Source organism: Adiantum capillus-veneris, chromosome 26, assembly GCF_014529385.1.
Source record: "Adiantum capillus-veneris isolate H3 chromosome 26, ASM1452938v2, whole genome shotgun sequence".
NCBI classification, from domain to species: Eukaryota; Viridiplantae; Streptophyta; class Polypodiopsida; order Polypodiales; family Pteridaceae; genus Adiantum; species Adiantum capillus-veneris.
In genome coordinates this window covers 124,304,415-124,331,041 of record NC_140956.1, presented here as the reverse complement: position 1 = coordinate 124,331,041, position 26,627 = coordinate 124,304,415, and the positions used below count along the sequence as shown (strand labels likewise).

The window sequence follows — 26,627 nt, the reverse complement described above, 5'->3', positions numbered from 1 at the left end:
GAAGGTTTAAAAGCCTTGAGCTCAATGCCACTTGTGTGTGATGTGATTAGAATATCTTGGTTGGTATGTGATGATTGGGAAAGCCAACTTCAATGCAATTAGTGTGTGCTTTGATCATGGATGCTTGTGTTGACTGTGTTCTTGTGACTCCATAAGATTGGCAAGTCGGACTTTGGTGGACTTGATCTGTGCAAGAGTTGATTGATTAGTGATTAGAGTATGTTTAGAGTTAGTTTTGCCATGGCTAATCTCTACTTGCATTGGTGAGGTATTCTCTTGAATCCTCTATTTCTATTCATCCAATGCTCGTGCTTCCATGCCCTAGCCGGGTTGCCGATCCGCGGATTTGATAATTTTGTGTGGGTTGCGATTAGGTCATTGCTACAATGTCTCCCAACACTTGCCCATCATTCCTAGACCCTTTATAGTGTGCGGCATGCCTTCCACATTGGTCCGACCGGGCAATCTCTCCCCCTAAACCTCGCTTTCCGACTTAGCTGTCGGAAGGCGGTTGATATGTTCGCAGGCATTACAGGTACGTGACAGGAAACTAAATCTTGGCTCTCAAAAGTGAGCACAACTATAACAATATGACATATTATTTGCATAAAGTACCTATTTTTGGACAGCCTAAATGGGTAAAAACAATCTTGCACACACTCAAAGCTAAATCTCGTAAAAAATTTCACAGAGTGGAAATAAACTACAACATATGTATAACTTGTGAAACTTTCTCTTAGGGCAAGCACAAACAAGAAAGCAATATGTTTGAAAAATCAAAAATGAGATTTGGGGGGGGGGGGGGGAAGAGAGAGAGAGAGTTTTGTCCCATTGTAACAGTTTTGAGAGACGAGAAGGGGGTTGGAGAGAGAGAGAGAGAGAGAGAGAGAGAGAGAGAGGAGAGAAGTTTTCGAAACGTTGAACAATCCAATGAGCAAATAAATTGAGAGAGAGAGAGAGAGAGAGAGAGAGAGAGAGAGAGTTGTGTACATCGTGGGAACAGAACCAAATAAAATTTATCCACTCTTAGATTTGAACTCAAGACGTTGGCCGGTAATTAGAAGGGGCGTGAATCTAGAGTTATCTCGAAGAGTTCGGAGTCCCCTTGAGCGCTATACTCCTGAGACGTGGGGTTGACGGTGGCGGAGGAAGAGGAGCCTCGGGAGGTGGAAGAGGACGAGGATGGCGGCGGTGGGGACAGAAACGCAGGATTCACCCGCCCTGGCGACGCGAACGCCTGCATCGCCGCGGTGCCAGCCAACCACTCCGAATCAATTCGCCCCATTGAGAACAGATCAGCACTGTCTTCCCCTGCAGCTTTCCCTCCTCCCTGTGGCCTCCGAAAGCACGGGTCTGGCACCCTCTGCGCATTGGCCGCCGCATATGCAAACGAGGCTTGCCCAAAATTGACCATCACTGTGACGCAGTAGTTTGCGCCGATCGTCGGGAACAATGGGTTTGCAGTGAATTCCATTGATTTATCCATGCCTGTCGCAGCTCCTTGTGTGGTGGAACCATCTTGACGGATGCCTGGCATGGGCGGCAGCATGATATTTTCCACCATTTCTCCATTGAGAGTGAAGAAGAGCCTCCGCGCTGATGGATCAAAACCACATCCCACAATTACCGGCATCAATGCGACTGTTGTGGGGCCCCATATCCTGCGTTGCCAGCCCTCTTGTTTTTTCTGCTCTTTTCCTGCATGTCAACATACATAGCAAGTTAGCTTGGCATGCAATTTTCTGTAAAATGATATGTTCATTTGATGCCATAACATAAGATTATAACTTACCATTCATAAAAATTCTTCCATTGGAGAAGAACCCAATCGATGCTGTGTCGCTACCAGGCAAGCGAAAAGGTGGTGTTGAACCAGCCGCAAGACCAATAGCAAAAATCTGCTGCTCGCTTGTAGCCAATTGCAATGTGATAGCATCTACAACATCCTCTTTCAAATTTGCTGCACCGGCGGCCAGGTTCTCAACTGAAATTGAGCTTTCCTTAATGCTAGTGTCATTAGTGCTAGGCTTCTTTTGTGTATTGATTTCTATGACCCTAGATGGCGGCACGTCAGAGGATGCACAACTGCGATGTTTTGAAGAAGCAATAAGATGTGCATGCTCATTCTCATTGAAAGAAGAATGAGAGAGTTCTGCAAATCCCGGATCGAGATTGCCATTTGAGCCAAAAACTGTTATTTCATAGTAGCTTTCTTGCGGGAAGGATAGCGGACCTAATGGTGGTCCAGGGAGAGGGAGAGTGGTTTGCAAGGATTGCACTGTGCTGAGAAGCCCACCAAAATAGACCTCTCTTTTGTTGGAGTTTACGAGGCTGGGGTTGAGTCGGATTTTCTGCATGTACTCACTGGACGCACCATTGACCTCCCAGGAGAGTTCCGGCTGACCGAGTTTGTCAGGGATATACGAGGATCGAGTACAAGATTCCCAGAGCTTTGGTGGGATGGGGGCATCCATGTTGGCAAAGGCAAAGGCAAACGTGGACCAGCCATGCTCAACGGCCTCTGCGACGAGATGAGGATGATCGGCCCATTTGAATGCTTTTATGGGATAAGCGCTGCGCCAGGCGCTAGCAATTTTGCTGCTCTGCTTGACGGAAGAGTCGAAGAGGTCCTTGTAGTTAATGGCATTATTGCTCGCTTTGATCTTCTTGGTGATGCTTCCTTCCAGCTTGTCAGCCATGTTTGGCCATATCATGGAGATGTGAGTGCTTGATCTTCTGATCTCTTGCCTCTCCTTGGCTCCCTTTTGCATGTGGCATACGAAGCAGAGCACAAGGAGGATGCTGGCCCCTGCGGCAGCAGGCAGTGCTGCAGCCAAGAGTATAATTAGCCCAGATCCAGGCATAATAGCAACACAAGTATTCTCCTATTGATGATCATCAACATGCCAGTAATAAAAATCCCTGTATTGAATGATTCGCCAGTAGCATAATGCGTTCGGTCAAATGGATGGAGACAAGCAGGCGGGGAAGAGTTCGATCCCTCAGATAAGTCATCTCAAAGTACCCATGTATGGGTTGGAGGCAAGAGTAGTACTATCCTTGCACAAAGGAAAAGGCTGTCAGATCATTCAATAGCTGAAGCAACCTGATTGATGGACTCATGCAGCCCCAGGCCTGACACGAGATTGTAATAAATTGGGCATCAGCTGGTGAGAAAAGGCAGGCAATGAATACTTGCACCAATTAAATGGTGTGATACTAAAGTTGCTCACACACCACTAATGCCAAGTGTATAATTGGAGGGCTACATTTGAGAGTCATAAAAAATGAGGATTGCAGATTGATTAGACATAAGGGTACTAAGGGTACTAGGGTTTAATGAGGGGATTCATCACAAATTAGAATGTGGTTCGGCGCCACAAACTGCTAATCCATAATCGCCATAGTTGCGGATAGATTTTCTCTATCTGCGCATGCATTCATTCACAAAACCTCATCGCAATGAAGTGCGAAAAACCATCCAGACTGCAATGAAGCTTCAATAACCACAAAATTTGATGACAGGATGGCACTTATCCTGCAGAAATTGCTATTTTAGCAAGTTAACCTTATTCACCTCCTTAATTATAAGGGATTAGGGTTAAATAGCAGCATGAGCTTCCATAATCAAAAGGTGGCTTAAAGTCTTATATATTACCGGACAACCCACCCATAAGCCTGCACGTTCACATACCCATCAAAATCAAAGCCTGACCTAAATAAGGATTTTCCATCTCTGCAATTATTGGAAAATTGGCTGTTTTTTCCCCAAATGTATGCTTCTAATTTTTGTGGAGGAGAGCTATTTTCAGCATTTTCCAGCGTCAGGAAACGAGGCGCTTGGGTCGCCGGTGACTTTGTTCTTCAATCCTGGCTATATCTGAATAGAGATGACGTGGTGCTTTAACTCTCAGGACGCCTGTGTTGTGTGTGTGTTTGTGTGCGGGTTTGTGTGTGTGTGTGATTTTACCCAAAAAAAAAATGTGCGCGCGCGCGCGTGTGTGTGTGTGTGTGTGAGAGAGAGAGAGAGAGAGAGAGAGATGAAGGTCAAAGGGCTCATTAGACGTGTGTGGACAATGTGGAGAGAAAATGGAGAGAGAGAGAGAGAGAGAGAGAGAGAGGAGAAGCTCCTTACTAGTCAAGCTGGATGTGGAACGTGCTCACTTTGAAAGAGATGATGTTTAACACACAATCTAAAATAAAAAAGTCTTTTTAATATATAGAGAGACTACATGGCACTCATAATGGAGAAGTGTTTGGTAGAGTATTTGAGTAATGCCGGGTTCAACACGCCCAACGGCAAAGGACGGTAGCCTAGTGGGTTTCTATTCACAAGAGGCGGAGGAAACCCTCTCTAATAAAGTGAATCGGTTTCTCATAAGGCAACCAAGACCTCGTGAATGGTGACACACATGGCATTCAAGAGGTGGAACTATGCAAAAACTAGAGGTAGAAGAGGATTTGAGAGGGTATTGTCAAAGTAGGCAACCGAAGATGCAATGAAGCAAGAATTGGCTCGTGATCCGGTGGACACCTCGACTCTGGTCTAGAACACCTCTAATACCACGTACATGAACGAGGCACCTATGGAGAAGACAAATCAATGAGGTAGAGAGGCAGGGTATCTGAGAGAGAGAGAGAGAGAGAGAGAGAGAGAGAGAGAGAAGAGAGATTTGGGAAATGCTCCCAACATACAGAAGCCTATTGGCCATGAAACCAAGCCAAAACCCCAGGCTAAACATGTCTAAACACATCTCGACATGAGAAAACCTCCTCACACTAGTCAAGCACAGCCACAAAACAGTCCTCACTCCCTAACACCTACCCTTGGAAGAAACTGGACCGACTCGACAAATCTTGAGAGATGTCATAATACTAACACCCCCTCTCGACTCTTCGAAAGGAAGACAAACCAAGAAGCAGAGCGAGCAAACTGCACCTATAACGCGAGGGTTCGTGGACGAGGATATCTGCAACAAATCTCTGTATTCGATCCAATTGCTACCCTTGAAAGACGTCCGAGAAGTAAATTGTAAGGTTTAGGGGTTAGGGTTTAGGATCTCAATGCATAATAAAATTATCAAGCCATTTAGATCATAAATAGAAAATTTCTATTTTTAGCAATTTTTCACCTCCGATGACCGAAATGTATGCTTTTCAAAATAAAATTTTAACTTTTTTGTCACTTTTGTCCAAAAAGAGTAAGTTTCGAGGTGCTTGCACCTATCTAACGCGATCTTTTCATCTAAATCTACCCCACCCTGAATTTCCATAAAAATAGTTATATGCTTTAAAAATTGCTAAAGATGGCAGGTGTGTCTCACGCTTTAGCTCGTCATCCTCAAGCTTGTCTTCAAAAAGAAATTTTCAATATTGAGTTCTGATAAGCTAAGCTCACCCTACTTAACTAGTCCTTATTCTAAAGCTAATAGATTCAATTCGTAATTCTCAGGTATGTATGTGTATGCATGTGCATGGGCATGTATGTGCATGTGTATGGATGTCCATGGATGTCCACAAGTTGACCCATAGCCATGGACCCATCTTTTTTGGAAAGAATGACTCTAAACATGGGGTTACATGAGGTGTAGCTTCCAAAGTTGGCATGAGGCTTAGGGAATGGGTACTTCTGACCTTTCTTGGCAAGCGAGGTTACGACACCTCTACATGTGAGAATAGCAAGGCCCCAACTTGCTAGAGTCTATATAAAGACCCTTCTCACACACATTGAAGACAAGGCAACTCCAAAGCCTTGTGAGACCAATAACTCATCGGCACCTTACAGTAATGTAGTATTTTGTTGCATTAATTCACTTCTACGTCTAATTTCTCTTCTCTTCTTGAGAAACTCTCAAAATACTACTATCATTTCTTATTCTCATTTATCTAAAGCCAATTGGGAACAACAGAAATTCTACTTATTATAATACTATTCTAAGATTCCTCTATATGCATGCAAGATGGCATAAATTCAAAGCAAGAGTTTTATTTGTGCAATCAAGGTTGTGATACTCTTTATGCTCTCTTTTGTGTTCATATATACACGCATCTTGTTCATTTTTCATTGAAAGTTGAGGAAATAAATTTAAAACAAAATAATCAACTACTTATATAGGATGCTAGTTTGAAAGAAAAAAAAATTGAAAGCTCAAGTTTGAGAACTTACTAGTATTGATGTTCCAGGAAGATGCCGACACATTGAGTATCACAAGTTCAAGACCTTTGAAATAATGTATCCGGAGGCTTGCCGCTCTTCAAATTTTACTTTTTGTTGCAACATGATGAAGATTCTTATGAAGGCTTTCTCTCCTCCATCAACAAGAATCCCAAGGGGATGGGATCTTGCATGGGACTTTGAAGGCGGCATCTTCTACATCAATGTAAAGAAGCTAGGATGTCTTTCCTCTGATTTAAGGAGCTTCCATGGGGAGAAGAGCTATGAGTTACCCAGCTTTACTACTTCCTTGGTACTACTAGGGATGACTATGTTGTTATATCTGAAGACGGCATCGAGATGACTTTAAATAAATGGGTCTTCAATCAAGTGGTCGAGGTGATCCCTAGTTACAAGATCAAACACAATTTATCCCTGACATTTTTTTCCAAAATAAGATCCTTGTATATTACAACCCTTTCAATGATGTGTACAAGAGCTACTACTCAAATGAAATAGTGGATTGTAAAAACTTAACTACAAACACCTATCGATTGTACCACTATGTCCTCGGGAATTCGGCTTTGAGAATTATTTAGCTTTTAGCAAAGCTAACCCTTGTATATATGATGAAAGCAAAGAGATTCTTGTGTAGCTTCTTAGAAAGGCCAACTTTTGTATATATCTTGAATGAATAAAGTTATGACACCTTGAATTAAATGAATTAAACTGTCTCAAGTTTTTGTCTTGAGTTGTTGAAGTTAAATTACTTAATATTGTAATGAGTTTTAAATTAGACCACCGATAAATGTATTATTGCGGTGGTACCATGTATTGCCTTGTACACTACCATTCAAGAGAAAAAGATTCTTCTTAAATAAGCCCAACCTCCCAACTTCAAGGACGAAGGGCTAATATAGAACGTGATATCGAGGTTTGTATTGAAGCAATGGAAGATTATTTTGAAACTGCAGGGACTCGACCCAAAAATCAAACAATGCTTGCAATGTTGTGTCTCATCGGAGACGCAAAGATCTAGTGGAAGCAGCATTGCAAGAATTTGAGTGTTTCGAGGTCTTCTCAATCTTGGGAAGATATCAAAACTATTGTAACGGGACGTTATCTTCCACCAACTCATAAAGCTATCAAAAAGAACGAATTCTTTTCTCTTCACCAGCTATCTTTAACAGTTGAGGAGTATTACTCAAAGTTTGTTACCCTAAGAAAATATGCTCCCAAGATGTCCCTTGAACAGCAAGTAGCACGGTTTTGCCAAGGACTCATTGACCCATTAAACAGTTGTCTTGAAGCCCTTAGACCAATATCTTTACAAGATGCTCTGCTAAGAGCGAAACCTTTAGCCATAGAAATTCATAGGACCTACAATGTCTCTTCTTAATTGTACACAAAAACTTTAATCTTGACAAAATATATAAATGCAAACAAAACAAATACAAAAATCAAGATGCAAAGAAACTTACCTCTCTAAGCTAATGTGCACGTGTAATCTTAGTGTCTCATTTTTTGACCTTTTTGCCCAAACTCGTGAAATCGATACATTTTTTAAAAACCTGGGACCCATTCTCAAGATTTTTTATGATGAAGATCTCCAAACCCTTGCGTACATAGAATTTGTTTGTAAGCCTTGAGGACTCACACAATGTACACACCTACATGCAATGATATTTAGTGCAAGGCTCACTTTCCACAAAAGTGCCAACAAAGACATAAGTAGATGATTCCACCTCAATCAATTCATGGCACTGCTCTAAAGTTCTCTTTTTGCTTTGATCCTATCAGCATCATCAAACTTATCCTCAGGGGAGGAGTGGTCACGATATGTAAACCCTCTATATCACATGCATTCAAAGGGTATCAATATAACACCTATAATAGTATTTTTTATTTTAAAATCCCATTTATGGAACACTTTTCATGATAAAAGTATCCTTTTATGTATCAAAATTTTTTTTATTTCAAATAAAAATTCCCTTAGTTATGTATATTTTTTGGAACTCTACAAGAAACAATTAGCCCTTATGTTAAACTCACCTACTATCTTACATATTTTTTAGCCCCATGTCTTCCGGGACCTCAAAGAACTTATCTTATAAGGAAAAAGGATTTCCAAGTCCTAACTTTAGTGGTAGTGTGTGGTACATTGACCACATCGATCACTCTTAGACATAGCAAATAAAAAAAAGTCTTGATAAACATGAGCTTGAAAACATAATAACAATGGGTGAGCAACCAACTAGCTCAGGTCACCAAGAGAGTCAATGAAGCCACTAAGGGAACGCCGTGCTACAAGGAGCCATCAATTTTGAAGGTGTCGGGGATTAAGCGATTAGGGAGAGGAGTTGGAAAAGTGTTGGGCCTCTGGCTATGAGAGGGTGATCGGGAAGAATCAAAACATACGAGATACTACACGACTTACAAATTGGAACCAAGAGCTAAATTGTCTATTGAGATTAGAAACCAATGACAAGAAACTTCCACAAACGGTGTTGTGTGTATGCTTGGTACAAGCAGTAAACACCAAAATTAACTCTCCCTCTATGAAGCTTGCAATAGGCAATGTACACTAGAGGAGAGGAGAAAAAATCTTGAAACCAATCATCAATATTCTTTGTCTTCTACTTTGAAGAGAGAGAGAGAGAGAGAGAGAGAGAGAGAGAGAGAGAGAGAGAGAGAGAAGGGGGGGGGGGGGGGGGGGGGGGGGGGGGAACCTCAAGATTATTCTTCCCTTTCTTGTTCGAGAGAAAAAGGAAAGAGATAAAGATGTTGTTGAGCAAGATTGTCTTCTGCATTCCTCCCTTGGTTTGCCCAAAAAACCCTTCTTCAAGATCACACACATCAAGTAACTCTTCTTGCTCAATGCTTCTTTGCAAATAATATATGTAGCAAAAAAAACTTCCGAATAACTATTCAAAAACTCCTCTTAACATTTCATTTTTTGTGCCTCTGCTCGCTTTTCCAAATATAGTCAAAAGTGTTGCTTTATATTTAGCCCACAGCTCTCATCCATGAAAATTAAACTACCACTTCAAACTTGTGTGTACACCCTCTTTCATAGGGGGGAGCATGTATTGGGCCCCCATGTGGGAATGCACCCCTGATGGATCTACCACACTTTCATTGTGCCACCACTGGTGGTCTCCCATGCAGACAGCATCTCGTGCATATCCCTCTCCCACGACCAAGCCGACTGCCATGACTGAGGGGTGAGAGCTCCCCCGAAAGGGACTATCCAGCTTTGAGATATCATTGAGGAGCTCATGCTTTAGCACTTATAGCCCACCATGTAGAGTATTTGTAGTGTATGTGGGACTACTCCATGCACACATGGCAGCCTGCAAGCTCTCCACCCCTTATAGCTCACAAAAACTCCACAAAAATGACAAAAGAAGTGAATTTCCTAGCATAATTTCCCCAATATAGAGCTGAATCCATGTAGAAAGGCCCGTCGGGTCCTTGAATGCAATCATTCCACATTCCAAAGACCAATCTTTACCTACAAAACACCAATTTTCCCAATCATTGCATTAAATTAGCATGCATCCTTATGTTCACTACATCCCCAAAACTTGATTATTTTCCCTGCAATAGGGACTCTAAGCTCACTACCATCATGCTCATGTAGTTTGTATGCTCTATTGTCATAAACAAGCATCAAAACATAGGGTCCAAACCAACATTTAACTATTTTGTGCATTGTATTGGTTTTTCAAGCTACTATCATAAATGCACCCATTAATTTTTGGATTATATATTGTAACAAGAGCCAATGTGATGCCCAAATGAGCAAAAAACTCACAAGATCCATCTGCACCTAGCTCTCTTCTATCATCGGCATTGATCTTGCCAACACAACCATACCTACAAATCACATCCTCAAGCAAAGATTTGCATACAAAACTCGTAACTTTGGTATGCAAATCTCTTTCTTCAACATAATTAGTTAGATCCTCTGTAAGAAGAACAATGTACCTCATCTGTCAAATACCCACTGGCATTGTAATGAAATCACAAACCCATTTATAATGCATGGATAATGCATAAGTACAATGTAATTGGTTTATATTCCATAGACTGAAATACTACTAGAATACTATGAAAGTCTCTACATATTGAGCGACATCTTTGTATAGACCTTTACACCAATAGCAATTTTTTATCTTGAAAAAAGTCACCCATACACCTCTATGTCCTGCCCATAAACTCTCATGAAACTCTTTAATCCTCTATTGTTGAGTTGTTTTATCACATAAAAAATCCATTATGGTACTCCTCTTAAACCCTTTGGTTGCTTCCACAAATAACCATCTATAGGAGAGTAGCCATAAGCCTTTTTTGGATCCTCTTGAGCCAGGTAAGAGTGCTAGATAGAGGCCTATTAAGAGACACTCCATCATCACTTGTGATAAGCATCTCCTATATGACCGGGTTATCTCTTCCTGTAATATGAAAAAACTCAGATGATTAAGAGACTTCATAAAAGTTATCCATCAAAGCATAGCAATGTTCAAAGCAAAGTAGTTTGCTATCATTCTAATCAACAACAATAAATTTTTCTCTACCATAACTGAAGCTCCAATTAAGTCATCCTTATCAGACCTTAGGGTAGTAACAACACCCCAGAGCTCTTTCTTAACATGTGGTTAGTCACATTGATGAGCATTAATCACTTTAGCTCCAAAAAACAAATTGCATACCTATGACCTTCATCATCATCTTGACCTATATAGCCCATCCAATCCCCATAGAACTAATATCAATTGTCAAGATCACCAGCCTTCCACATTTGTAGTCAACCTTCCTCAAGGTAGGAGCCTCAAGAAGCATCTTGTTCAAATTCTTGATAGCCTTTGTATATACTTCTCTCCACATAAACTTTTCTCTCTTTCGTAACAATTGGTATAATACTTTTGTAACATGAGCAAAGTGAGGTAATCATTAAGATAGAACACACATGCACCTAAAAACCCATGAACTTCAATAAATGAAGCGGATCTTTCTTTCATCTTTTGAATAGCTTCAATTTTCAGTGGACTTGGCCTTCTTCCATTCAGATCACACATATGCCCTACAATCAATATCTCTTTAGCCCCAAAGCCAATTTTGTCATGAAAGTGTTACATTAACCTCTTTAAGGTTTGATAAAATCTCATCACAATAAGTAATGTGTTGAGAAACAAACCTTTGACACCCCCTCTAATATTTTACCTCATCTTTTACCTCATCTTTTAAACTTTCTTCAGAAAGTTTAATTGGCAAATCATTGACAAAAGGCATAGTAATATGAGGAATAAAATCGATGAGCGTTTTATTCATCGATTCACATCCTCATATGAGCAAAAGAAATAGTTGCACCCTATGGTGAATTGCACATCCTTAACAAATCAAGAGGTGTGTGCATAGCGGTAAGATCCCTACTCTCCAAAGCAGGTTAAAATTGATCATAACATGAATAAAGATCACCCATACAATAGATAGCCCCCAAAAGGCTTCAACAAACTCATCTACAAGTGGACCTATATCCACATTTTAAATTATTACCGTAGTTATTAATTGCACATTCTATATAAATCTTAAAGCACCATTCTTCTTTGAAACATTGTACCACCAACAATTAGAATATGGATCACGTTGTGAAGGATTGGGGGGTTGGCCTCTACAACACCTCAAACCAACACCAAGAAAAGAGGATGAAGAGTATAGATCTCTCAAGATAATATGGGCTGATCTTCTCTCACGAATTTTCTCAATTTCACACACACTCAACCTCGACTAGCTCCGACTAGCTTCCCTCTACACCGCTACAACTCCCGCTACACTCCATTGCACTCAAAGACACCAAGGAAGCAATAAAATCAAGGAAAAAAGTGAGAAAAAAACCATGGAAATCTCTGCACTTTTGACCATAACTCAAAGAACTTCACTTCTTTTCAAACACCCTTCCATGTGCTAGTAGGGCTTCCATAGGCGCTCCCATATATACACATAGCTTGACCAAAACCCACTCAAATCAAGCTTAATTTGAAAACACACAAATTTCAGCAAAAATTTTCAAAAAAGGTGATGGAAAACTTGGGGGAAACCTTGCCCTTTGATATATGTACAAGCAAGGCATTGCAGCACATAGTTTACCCTCGACTAGCTGCACCACAAGGAGCTGCACACACCATAGCCACCATACCTCAAAACAAGATGAAGAGAGGTCAATATGCAGAGCTAAGCACCCACTTTCATCAGCCCATTGAGGAGAGACACACTCTCAACTCACCACATCGGGCCCTCGACTAGCAAGACAGGCTGCTCTACTCCCAAACGCCTCTATCCCTCATGGCAATCAGGGCTTCTTGCTGCTAGATCTTCCTCTGTCAAATCCCCCACTCATTCATGAACTCAAGCTGATAAAAACTCCATTTTGTTCATATTTTTCAAGTACTAAGTGACTCTTTCAAGTCTCAACACGTCTATGTACAAAAACAGCAAAACTATGCACCCCGCACAACTGGCTCGCATGCGTAGAGACAACTGGCACACACCGCCTTTGTACACTTTGTACAAGCATGCTTTATTTACATATAAGGGACCCAAAAGCATTAAAAAACCGTTTCCAAAGTCTTAAGGGTGGCTTGCTTCATTCCGTAAAAACACGTCACATATTGCCCCCCCAACAAGCATGGAACACTCACTACAAGAGGCTATTCATATTAGCGACGCTCACACAGCGACGCTCAAAAAAAAAAATTCTCGGCGTCGCTATGAGCTTCGCAAATTTACAAGTAAATTTGCGACGCTCATAGCGACGCCGGCTGGGCTAAAAAAAATATCAGAGAGCGCCTAAAAACTCAGATCTCAGATCTGAGTTTTTCGGCGCCCTCAAGCAAGGAGCAGGTAACGCTCTCCCTCTCTCTCTCTCTCTCTCTCTCTCTCTCTCTCTCTCTCTCTCTTTCTTCTCCACACACACACACACACACACACACACGAGGAGAGGAAGGAGAGCCAGGTATGCTCCTTCCCTCTCCTCACTCTCATGTTCCCTTCCCCTCTTTCTCTCTCCCTCTCTCTCTCTCTCTCTCTCTCTCACACACACACACACACACACACATAGTGTTTTTGAGAGAGAGAGAGAGAGAGAGAGAGAGAGAGAGAGAGAGAGAGAGAAAGAGTACAAACATAAACAAAAACGCACACACACATACATAAACAAAGAATGCACACACACATTGAGAGAGGAAAAGAGAGAGAGAGCATGCATAAACAAAAAACGCACACATTGAGAGAGGAAAAGAGAGAGAGAACATGCATAAACAAAAAACGCACACATTGAGAGAGGAAAAGAGAGAGAAAACATGCATAAACAAAAAAACGCGCACACATTGAGAGAGAAAGAGAGAGAAACTAATTTAACGTCGTAGGAAACTAATTAAAATTAAAAGACCTAAAGATCTAGCCGACGAGGAGTTGAACTCGAGACCTATTATTCAAGAGGGAAATGGCATAACCAATCTATCATACTTGGCATGGGTGATAGAAAGGTTATACCATTTATCTCTTTTTATTGGCACACACATCCACACACGCGCACACACACAAGAAGAAGAGAGTTATAGCGTCGTAGGAAACTATCCTAAAAGACGTTAAAGATTAGGTTAGATGTAGACTTACATTAAATTAGATTTAGGTTTATTTAAGTTAAATTAGATTAGATTTAGGTTTATTTTTAGTTAGATTTACGTTTATTTACGCTAGATTTAGATTTACGTTATATTAGATTAGATTTAGGTCTCCATAGACTGCGATGCCTGCATGAAGCGGGTGAAGAAAGCCCTCAATGGAATATAGGGTATTACTGCCTTCACTCATGGTGGGCTCCGTCGATCCAAAAGTACTGGTGAAATGTCTTCAGAAGATAGGGAAGAAGGTGGATCTTCAGGGCGGCAAGAGTCACTACATCCCCGACAATGACCATCTAGACAACCTCTAGTCATTCAACAGCAACTTCAAAGTTAGTAACAAGAGCAAGAACGGTCCAAAGGGCCAATTGCTGTCGTCAGATGTGGATGAAGATGAGGCAGCGTCACCGCCGGAAGTTAACTCTCACATCTTTAGTGATGAGAATGCCAACACTTGCCGAGTTATGTGAAAAATTATGTGTTAAATCAGTTTTAAGGTTCTTATAATCCCTGTTAGTTTAGTTCTTTGTTTTTAATATAACATAATTTACATTAGATTTAGATTTATGTTATATTAGATTAAACTTAGGTTTATTTAGGTTTACCCACACACACACACACACACACACACAAGAAGAAGAGAGTTTTAACGTCGTAGGAAACTATCCCAAAAGACATTAAATATTAGGTTAGATGTAGACTTACGTTAAATTAGATTTAGGTTTATTTTTAGTTAGATTTACGTTTATTTAGATTTACGATTATTTACGCTAGATCGAGTCCACGCAAGAATTACTTACGGTTTAGGGTTTAGAGTTAGACGAACAGTGAAAAGATCTACTGTGAAAAGATCTTAAGATGCTGTGAAGTGCTATAGCTAGAGAAGAGGCAAAGGGGTTTTGTCCACTACATGCAGTATCATGTAGACGTGGGTCTGTAGATTTCTTGTACCCACAAATATAGGTATTGACCAATAAAGACGAGATTATAACCCGGTGGTTCTGATCTCCGTGCACCTCTAGACCAAGGTGTGCGGGGATTGGACATGACTAGAGAATGTGAGGTAGAGAGAGAGAGAGAGAGAGAGAGAGAGAGAGAGAGAGATCGAGTTGTTGCCAATTATAACTCGTCGGACTCTGACGCTGGCCAACAAGCAACAATCTTACAATCCAATAGACGTGTTCGCAGGCGCTTTGGTCAAGCAGCATATGTGAGGCCACAAGATGCCTCACATATGTGTGATAAAGCCCGGGACACGCTATGGCAAACCATAGATGATGAGCCCATATCTGGGATTGTCATGTGCAATCTCGGTGTTGAGAAGAAGATGACGGAAGATCTAGAGTCTAAAATCAACCGATTTTGCATGCTCCACAATCCAGTGATGCAAAAGTGGATTTCACAATATGAGGATGCAAAGCAAGAGTGACAAAGGGCACGAATCGAGTGGAGACGGGGAAGACGACCACCGATGCACTATCCGACGGGTTTGGAGAGCCTACCAACATTCATGAGCTTAAGATGGTTGCACAACCAATTGAAAAGCGCACAACAATGCGGTGACGAAGTGACTGAGGAAGAGTGGGAGTACTCTCGGGGTTGCGCGACCAAGGTAAGTTTGCAATGTACGACTAGCTAGTGACCTTATTTATAAACATTTGAACGGCCACTCATAATCTTTGTTCGTTGTAGTATAAGTCATACACAGCCGCATGGTGTAAAGGTCGACATTTTAGGGTGAAACGGATCGTCAAAAAGCGTTTTACTCAAGATTGTGGAATCATTGCAAAATTTGAACAGTCTAGTCGACGACGTTCCTCTGATGCAGATCTTGTGGTGGCGGAACTCACTTACTTCGGCACGCTACAAGAGATTTTGAGGATCGATTACAGAGGATTTTTTGTCGACTTGTTCGACGTGCAATGGTTCAAGATAATCATGGAGGGTTGCAACGCTACTGTGCGTAGAGGAGAGTCTGGTTTTCTTGAGGTGGATTCTACTAAGAAATGGACTGACCTAAGAGACACTTTCGTACTACCCGAGCATTGTGAACAAGTAAGTATGTAAATAGTTAACATCCCCCTTTTACAAGTTATGTGCTTGAAAGCTCTCATGTAAGTTATGTGGCTCTGGCAGGTAATATTTCATCCTACAAAGTCTACATCAAACTGGTGGTACGTCATGGAGGTAGCCCCTCGTAGTGCAAGGACGTATGAAGGCTACCATGTGCCAATCACAACGGCATCAATGGAGGAGATCAGAGAAGATGCTCAATCAGAAGCCGTTGCGGTGGTGCCAGACGAGCATCAAGATGCTACTACTCTATATGGGGTGCATGCAGAGGATCTACAAAATGAAACAGAGGATATGTCTTTAAACGGAGAGCTCTATATAGATATAGGAAGTTATGCTGAGTTATGCGAGGATGAGAGAGAGATCTCTTAAAGCCACAAATATTGTATTTGAATAATTTTGCTCCATGTTGTAAAAGCTCTGGCTCTCTAAGTACCTTCCATGGTGTATAACGCTCTTTTCTACTCGCGCTCACATCTTTTGATTGAAAATTCTGAGTTTTCGACTTGCCTCTTCTATCACTCAATTCATTGCGTCATTGTATTTATATGCGTCATTACGTCATTGTATTTAATGGTCTTTGCGTCATTGTCTACTCTATTAATTCAATATTAAGTTTAAATATTCGTGTGTTTAATGCAGGTATGCATGATGAGGAGTTTCTTTCTTCTTTGTCATTGCAGCAGAGACAGTGGTACGTGGAGCTTCATCGCTCTGGCACATCATCGCGCGTTCCTACTCCATCCGCATCTCCCTCTCTTTCGGAGCATTCGGCGCGCTCCGAAGCTTCGGTGTCGACGAGACGATCTTCACACTCGTCTAGACACCGGCGCTCTAGTGGTGGCAGTGGCGGTTGTTGTGGGGATTCCGCCGCCGATGCCTCCACACCGCCTCGTGTTCGACGAGGCTCTTTACCCTCCCCTTCTTTGCCTGCCTCCACACCAGCCACTGCATCGCCATCTACGCCAGGTTTTGCGCGGCTGACTGTTCCTAGCAGCTACACACCTCTACCTACTCCGCCAGGAGCCACCCCACTCGACACTCCTCGCTTCGGGGCCCAGACGCTGGTGGAGACACCTGACGTCCGTACCCCCATCGACACGCCGCTAGAGACCCCTGCAGGAGCACCCAGGTTCACGTGTCACCGGCCAGATTGCCTTACTCCGTCGACTTCAGCGGCGGCATCATCATGGATGATGACGGCAAGAAGGTGATCTCGCGCATGCGTGGTCTTTGCTCTCAGCTGTTTAGACACTACATACTAAACAAATGGAGTGAAGTACCAAGTGATTTAAAAGACAGAGTCATCAGCATACTTCATGATGAGTTTCCCATTCCAACACGGGATCAGCGCTTCAATGAAGACCTAATGAAGATTCGAATGCGCGAATACTGCAAACACAAGCATTCCGAAGTGCAAAAAGCAATCAAGCATGGGTGGAACAGGCTAGATTGGCTGGCCAAAGAAGATTGGAAGAATGCGAAGAAAGCAGCGCGCGAGAATCCCGACAAGTGGAAGCAACAAAAGGATGCAGCCAGAGCGCGAGTAGAGGCAGGGAGCTCGCACCACTTGGGGAGCGGTGGATGGGCATCATTTGAGGCCGATTTTGTAAGTGTTTTCGCATTGCTCTTTATGTTCGATAGTTTAGGGTTTATGAGTTTTTTAATTCTAACATAATGAAATCTTTGTATGTTTTGACAGTGGTCGATGATAGGACGTGATCCCACACCGTACGAGCGCGAGTACGCAGGCAGGAAGGGCTTAAACGCCCTGATGGACATTCTCAATTCTTGCGGCGGCATGGTTAGTATTAGGGTTTACTCTTTTCTATTTTTTGTATTGTTTTATAAATTTCGTTATATGTTTATACTTACTGAAAGCTGTCTTATTGTCTTTTTTTGCAGAATCCGACAGATACGCCGCTTGGATGCGATGAGACGTCTGACTAGACGACGTCAGTTTAGCCGTAGCTAGATAGCATTAGTTTAGGGTTTCTCATAGCTTATGTATCATGAGACGGATTTTATACGTCTTTTTGAACCATGTATATTATTACATTTGTCACCGCAGTTCATTTTGCCAATCAATTCTTTATGCCTATGATGTTGTACAATTGTCATTATTACATTTTCCAATCAATTCATTTTGCCTATGATGTGTACAATTGTCAATTTTACGCTTGTCAATTTTGCAAACAATGCGTCTTGTGGGTGACTATTTTGGGTCTATTATCGACCCTTGCACTTTTTTTTAAAAGTGAATCAAGTACAATATGGTTGATGGGTGGCAGGGCATTCAATGCCCTGTCACCAAAAAAAAATTCTCTCGGGCGTCGCTATAACCGTCGCTATTTATGGCTCTGTAGCGTCGCTATGAGCGTCGCTATAGACTTCTGTGTAAACGTCGCTATAACCGTCGCTATGAGCGTCTCTATATAGCGACGCTTTTAGCGACGGTTTTAGCGACGCCGGGGGTTATAAAAACCCAGTGTATTTCCGTCGCTAACAGCGTCACAAGAGCACACAACCTCTTGTAGTGACTTTCAAGTGTTTCATGTACATTTCTTGATTCATCACATGATTTTGGTCACATAAGGCCTGATTCGGATCCCATTGACTCTTGCCTTATGCATCTTTCCATCCAAGTCCTTGAGCTGATAGCTTCCATTATCATACACCTTATGCACTACAAAAGGACCTTCCCACTTTGCTTTGAACTTTGTTTGAAAGGTATTGTCCAAAGCACTATTATACCTCATAAACAACATGCCTTCACATAGCCCTTTTTCCTTTATCTTTTCATTGAATACATTAGCCCTTCTTCTTCCCAAGTCTTCATAGTATCTAATGGCACTTTCTCTATCCAACAAGAGGCTATGCATAGATTCCAGTCTCTCTTTTACATGCTCTTCCTCAACCAAACTATGCTTCAAAATGAACTCCAATGAAGGAAGCATCACATTAATCGGCATAACACACTCTTCTCCATATACCAAATGAAATGGAGTGAAGCCCGTGGATGATTTTTGAGTCACTCTACATGCCCACAATGCCCTCTCCAAATACATATCCCAATCTTTTGGATGTTCTTCCGCAAGCTTGAACAATATCTTCTGTAAAACTCCATTGAATGCCTCCACCAACCCATTGCATTGTGGATGATAAGGAGTAGCATACCTATGTTTGATCTCCAATTTCTCCACCAATTCAGTGATAAGATCATTCCTAAAATCTTTCCCTTGATCACTTACAAGCTCCAACGGCACTCCAAATCTACAACATATGCAATCAAAGATAAAGCTGCATACATCTTTGCTTGTAGCCCCTCTACTAGCCTTTGCTTCTGGCCATCTTGTCATAGAATCCACTGCACTAAGTATGTAGTGCTTCCCATTTCTAGTGCCTGGAAGAGGACCAATTACATCCACACCCCACTTCTCAAAAGGCCCATAGCTTACAATGTGTCTCAAAGGCTTAGGCATCAGCTTTCTCTTTTGATATATTTGGCACTCGTGACAGATTCTACACCAATGCACAACATCCCTATTCATACTTGGCCACATAAGTTGAGCATTCAATACTTTCATTCTTGTAATTTCCACTCCAAAATGACCTCCACATCCTTCCTCATGACATGCTTTTAAGCAATCAAAAACTTCATCATGGTAGAGAACTCTTCTCATGACACCATCAGCCCCCTTGTGATGCATTTGCTCTCCAATCAAGACATACCTCATAGCTCTTCGTGTGATTGCATGCCTTTGTTGAGAAGCCAATCCCTTTCTTGCAAAACCTGTTTGCAACACATGTTCTTCCTCATGGAGGGATTCCCTTCCAAGATACCTTGGCTCTCTAATTATCACCACATGCACATCCTTTGTGAACACCTGTTTCGCCAACTCATGAGCCCTTACATTCATATTCCGTGGTACATGTCATATTTGAAAGGAAGTAAAAGACTTTAACAACTTCCTCACTTTGAAAAACCAGCCCTTCATGCCTTCTTGATTTACCTTCCAGGTACCTTGAACTTGCCGCACAATCAACATAGAATCACCTTTGATTAAAAGCCTCCTTACATGTCTTTTGACACATTCTTCTAGGCCCAAATAGAGGCTTGCATACTCAGCCTCATTATTACACTTTACATCCACTTCTTGGCTTCCAAACCAGCACTCAATGCCATTTTTATCCACAAATATATAACCAATAGTGCCCTTATTAATGCTCCTTTTGAAAGCCCCGTCAAAGTATAAGGTACCCTCTACATCCTGAAGCTCCGCATGCATAGTTGGGCTTGGTGCTATCTTCTTTTCCAAATCTTTCTTCAACTCACTCCTTGCATGAATCTCTTTAAAAGTGAGCATATCCGCCATATTTGCTCTCACACTATCCTCCTTAGTAAAGCTCATGTCAAATTGTTGCAAGCTAAGTATCCACTTTTGCAATTTAGGACTATCCCCAGGATACCTTAGTGCATGAGGCAATAAACTACATGATGTTAACACCACAAAAGGCTTACAAATAAGATAAGATTTTAGCCTTTTTGTTGCATATACCAATGCCCAAACCAATTGCCAAGATTTTTGTGCATCGTTCTTCACTTTGCTTATGTAGTAAACCGGCCTCATATAAGATTGCTTTTTCGATCTCATGCCAAGATTTTTGTGCATCGTTCTTCACTTTGCTTATGTAGTAAACCGGCCTAATATAAGATTGCTTTTTTCCTTTTTGCATCAATACTGCACCAATAGCATGCTCACCCACGCTCAAGCTCAAGTAAAACATTTCATCCCAACAAGGAGGCATCATCAAAGGTAATGTAGATAGCTTTTCCTTGACGTCCTCAAAATCTATTTTCTCATGCTCAGTCCAAAGAAAAGGGTCTTTTTGTGTTGCTTCTTGCAAAGGGTGTACATATTCAGCAAGCATACAAAAAGACCTTGACAAGTACCTTAGATTTTGTACAAAACTCATCAATTCATTTGTACTTTTAGGACTCTCCATCATAAGCAAACATTCCACTTTTGCAGGATCTGGAGCTATCCCATTCTCACTTACCTCATGGCCAAGAAGTATCACTCTAGCTCTTGCAATTTTACATTTCAAAGGATTGAGTTGACCCCCATCATCATCAATCCTTTTAAACACCATATCAAGATTTTTCACATGAAGCATTCTATCACTGTAAACACAAAAATCATCCATAAAGACTTTTACAAAGCTTCCAAGGTAAGGCCCCAATACTTTGTCCATCCAACTTTGGAAGCTCGCATAAGAATTCATCAAGCCAAAGGGCATCACCCTATAGCAAAACACTCCCCATGGGGTCAAAAAGCTTGTCTTCTTTTGATCTTCATATGCAATCCCAATTTGAAAATACCCACTAAACCCATCACATACCGAATATCTCTCATGACCTGCAACAGTGTCCAAAATCTCATCCTGAAAGGGAAGGGGATAGTGATGCCGCTTTGTTGCCGCATTCAATGGCTTATAGTCCACACATATTCTCCATTTATTTCCCTTTTTTGGAACTATAACCACATGGGAAACCCATTCTGCATCATCCACAAGGTAGATAAAACCAGCTTGCAAAGCTTACTCACCTCTATCTCCAATACCTTTCGTTGAATGGTGCCCAATCTTCTTAGCTTTTGAGCAACAGGCTTTGCACCTTCTTTAAGCTTTATTTCGTGAACAACACTCTTTGTTCCCCTCATTTGAGCATAATCTTTGGCAAACAACTTGGGATACTTATCAAACAATGCGTCATATGCTTCTCTCTCACGACTAGTCAGGTCACCTGCAAGCATATCCATTAATTCAGCTTTTGGTACATTCGGCTCATCATCAGCCCCATGGTCATTTTCTGATCTCATAGCATCCCCTTTATCACAATTTTCATCATATACATGTATCCCACAAAGATCTACATCAAGATCAAGAAGACTTTGATCATAAACCTCATCGTCAGTACATGTAGAGGATGCACTAGAAGAACTGTCACACATGTCATAAGTGGATGGCGATAAATCTTGATGCACAGCTGGTTCATCATCAATTTCCAGCACCTTACATGTTTTCATATCATATCTAATCCTCTTCTCTTTAGGCCTGTCCACAAAGAGGTCAATACATCCCCTGTACCAATCCTGTCGTGACCTCATAGCAATCAACCAAGGTCTACCCAATATAACTGGATATGCCCCAAGCTTTGCAGGCATCACATGAATGTCCATGACAGCCCTTTGACCCAAAACATTAAGCTCCAAGTCATGAATAACTCCCAAGCATTTCACTCTACTACTATTTGCCATTTTCACACTGAACAAGGATTTGCCTATGAGCTGCAATCCCAATTGCTGCATTGTTTCCTCTGTCATAACGCACACTTGGGCTCCACCATCCATGTACGCCTTATTCACCCTCCTTTCATGTATCCAAGCATCAACCACAGGCAAAACATCAGTAACTTTATGAAGCTGCACTACATGTGCATCGCGTGTCTTTACCTTAACCCTTCTAACACTAGCTAGTTTATGCCAGTGCCTTCTCATACTTGAGCTCAAATGCAAGAGTTGCCCATATGATATGTCGGCCCTCTTGTTCTTCAAGTCTTCTAAGAGATTGTATGCTGATTGACCCTTCCCAAGCTGAAAATCATCCATGCCTATCTTCCTTCTTCTTGCCCTTACCTTTGCCTGCTTACTACTTTCAGCCTCTTCCATAGGTGCCTTGCCTTTATCTACATCTCTCCTTGGCTTTGTCCTTGCTCTTTCCTCTTTGAAAATGCCTTCACTCCCTGATTTTTGTGCCCTTGTTCTCTTATTTGCAAAGACATCAACCTCATCATCTTCATCTCCCTCCTCAACTGCCTCCAAAATTCCTACGTTAGTGGAGGTTCTTGAGCTTGATTTTGTCCCTGTTGTTGTGCAAGTCCTTGACCTTGGAGAGGTTTCACATTTCCATTTACATTGACTTCATTACCTATTTGTCTTTGTATGATAGGATATATACCTCCTGGCTCTCTCCTTGGTTGATTGCAATTGGGCGATATATGCCCTCTCTCCCCACAATTATAACACGTCACATTATCACCTCTATTCCTTTGAGGCCGTTCTCCTTGAGGTCTTCTTACTTGTTGTTGGATAGCTTGCATAGCAAGGTTGAAGTTTCCTATTTGCTCTGTCAATCTTTGAATGTCTTGGTGAAAGGATTCTTGTCCTCTATTGTCCACTCTTGGAGCTTCTACATGGATTTCCCTTTCAACATGCATATCCAAAGGCAAAGGCTCGACCACATTATTTGTTGATACATAACCATCCCTTTGATGTACATTTGCTTCTCTTTCCCTATTTGCCATTTCATGCCTTCTCACCTTCTTTCTCCATTGCTCTCTAGCAACCTTCACTGCCTCATTGTAGGTCCCTAGGTCCTTGAGCTCCACCTTGTCTCTAATGCTTTGATGTAAGACAACCACAAACCTATCTTTCTTCAAGAAATCAGGGGGCATTTGATTCTCTTCAATTCCCTTTATGATCTTTCTCCAACAAGCTTCAAACCTGTTTATGTGCACATTGATGTCTTCATGTTCTCCTTGTTGCAGCTTGCTTAGCTCTCTCCACAAATACTCAGGATCATCCTCCGTCTCAAACTCTTCTCTCAAGGCATGAGAAAGAAGATTCCAATCTCCCTTTACACCACCTTCAAGCCTATCTTAATACCATTCACGTGTTTCACCTTCAAGTAGCAAACTCACCAAACGTACCTTGAATGCACCATCGTCCCTATTGCTCTTCAATGCAATCAATTCGATCCTTCGGATGAGCTTGTCCACATCTTCTCCTTTCCCACCCTTGAAGACTTCATACCCATCTCCCGCCATAGGCCTTGAGTTGATTTTCAAATGGATGCCAATCTGTAGATCAAAACCCTGTTAGAAGGATTCTCTTCTCCTCAGTGGGGGCACCAGTTTATGTGAAGGATTGGGGGGCTGGCCTCTACAACACCTCAAACCAACACCAAGAAAAGAGCATGAAGAGTATAAATCTCTCAAGATAATATGGGCTGATCTTCTCTCACGAATTTTCTCAATTTCACACACACTCAACCTCGACTAGCTCCGACTAGCTTCCCTCTACACCGCTACAACTCCCGCTACACTCCATTGCACTCAAAGACACCAAGGAAGCAATAAAATCAAGGAAAAAAGTGAGAAAAAAACCATGGAAATCTCTGCACTTTTGACCATAACTCAAAGAACTTCACTTCTTTTCAAACACCCTTCCATGTGCTAGTAGGGCTTCCATAGGCGCTCCCATATATACACATAGCTTGACCAAAACCCACTCAAATCAAGCTTAATTTGAAAACCCACAAAGTTCAGCAAAAAAATTCAAAAAAGGTGATGGAAAACTTGGGGGAAACCTTGCCCTTTGATATATGTACAAGCAAGGCATTGCAGCACATAGTTTACCCTCGACTAGCTGCACCACAAGGAGCTGCACACACCATAGCCACCATACCTCAAAACAAGATGAAGAGAGGTCAATATGCAGAGCTAAGCACCCACTTTAATCAGCCCATTAAGGAGAGACACGCTCTCAACCTACCACATCGGGCCCTCGACTAGCAAGACAGGCTGCTCTACTCCTAAACGCCTCTATCCCTCGTGGCAATCAGGGCTTCTTGCTGCTAGATCTTTCTCTGTCAAATCCCCCACTCATTCACGAACTCAAGCTGATAAAAACTCCATTTTTTTCATATTTTTCAATTACTAAGTGACTCTTTCAAGTCTCAACACGTCTATGTACAAAAACAGCAAAACTATGCACCCCGCACAACTGGCCCGCATGCGTAGAGACAGCTGGCACACACCGCCTTTGTACACTTTGTACAAGCATGCTTTATTTACATATAAGGGACCCAAAAGCATTAAAAAACCCTTTCCAAAGTCTTTGGGGTGGCTTGCATCATTCCGTAAAAACACGTCACAACGTGATGGTTCCAAAATACCCACACGTATCTTCTCATTGGGCAAATTAATAATCTTTGATAATGAGCTTTAGAAATTGTAATTTAACGTAAACTCCAAGGCATATGAGGAATAGTAAATATAACCATAAGTGCAACAAAGTTTGGATATACACATCCAATCTCATGTGGCTTAAAAGCAAAATCTTTACGATGACATACAAGCATCTCTTGAAAGTATTCAATCTCCTTCTAGGCAAGGAAATCGTCTTCTTCAATCCTCAATTACTTCAATGTCTATTCAGTGAATCCATGTCCAAGTTTCTTTGGATCTCTTAGCATAGGTTGCCTAGAATATTTCTCTAGATCTATTTTACATTCCCCTGGTAAAGGTGTAGCGATAAATTTCACCTTCTTTACAACATTCTTGTACTTTGTCTCTACGTGAACTTGAAATGCATCTTTCAAGCCTTCTTTAACGTGTGTAAGAATGTTATATATGTCCATCAACTGCCCCAGGAATCCAGCAAACAAAGGGAAAACCTCCATAGATATAGTTCAAAATATGCCAAGCAGCTCCTTCCAGAAGAGGAACCCACAATTCCAATTTGGGTAGTGACTAGGGCATAGGCTAAGGGGAATAAGCAGAAAAACTCAAATGGATTGAACATACCCATCAAATTTTCCAAAGACTCCAAAAAAGAACGACGCAAACAGTACAAACTCAAGAGATAGAAACTACGAAAGGAGGTTGAAGAGAAAGTGCAAAAGAAGGAAGAGAAAAAGATGCCAATGTTGTCATCAAATTTCAAAGAATCAAAAGCAAAATTAGCAAGATCTGTATTGGTTGAAAAAATCTACGAACCAATCATCACAGCCTTGGAAGCCTTCCAAAAAGTTGGTCAGGCATTGGAAACCAAATGGCAAAACTATCCAGCACTTGATATGGAAGTGTCATATATTAGAAGCATACAAAAACTTAGTGCAAATCACTCAATCCATGCTGGAAAAAAGGAAACTTCATTTGGAAATCATAGGAAAATTAGCAAAAATTGAGACTAAAACCAACAAGGAAAAAATGCGAGAGAATGAAGAGTTAAATAAAACCCTAGTGGACATGGATGCAATCCCACGTGCTCCAATAGTCCCAAATAGTGAGGAGGGATTGACCGAAACACCTCTAGGAACGAGTCAGAGAAGCTAAAGATGGGTGCTTGACTTTGAAATCGGCTCCAATTGAAGAAGTATGGCTAGATAGACCACCCATGAAATTAGATGAACAGTCTTTGTATGAAAGATTGGGGATCAGAGTAGCCAGGCTTATCAAAAGTGGGAACACTACAGACACTACCTTTGTATCTCGGTGAAAATGAAGAGAAATCATTGGTCTACAAAATGAAGAAACTAAATAGACGCAAACAAACTTTGGGTCTGGCAAACTTGCAATCCATTATGTCAACTCCAATCCAATGCACAATCACATTGGGTGAGTTACTTAAGATACGACCGCACCTATGGTGGGATTTTTAATCTACTATGGAAAAGATGGCTTAAAGGGAGTAACCCGAACAAACTTAGAGGAATTGCAAAACAAGAACATACAAGCTAAACTTGTCAACTTTGTGCCCATGAATAAAGTAGGAGATTACTATGAGGGGAATGAAGGAATCATGACCCTTTTATTACAATACAATGACGAAACAACCATGGCTATTTTGGATAGTGGAACAGGCATTGCC

At 41.5% G+C, this 26,627-nt stretch overlaps 1 protein-coding gene across 1 annotated transcript; it reads right to left on the bottom strand.

The window, feature by feature from the left end:
• Nucleotides 1-907: 907 nt before the first annotated feature.
• Nucleotides 908-3,907, bottom strand: LOC147424135 (uncharacterized). The gene is made up of 2 exons (XM_086501636.1): nt 1,793-3,907; nt 908-1,698 (listed from the first exon to the last, which is right to left on the bottom strand). Exons 1-2 carry the CDS (start codon nt 2,862-2,864, stop codon nt 1,058-1,060), a joined length of 1,713 nt encoding a protein of 570 aa, XP_086357762.1. The 5' UTR covers nt 2,865-3,907; the 3' UTR covers nt 908-1,057.
• Nucleotides 3,908-26,627: the final 22,720 nt, after the last annotated feature.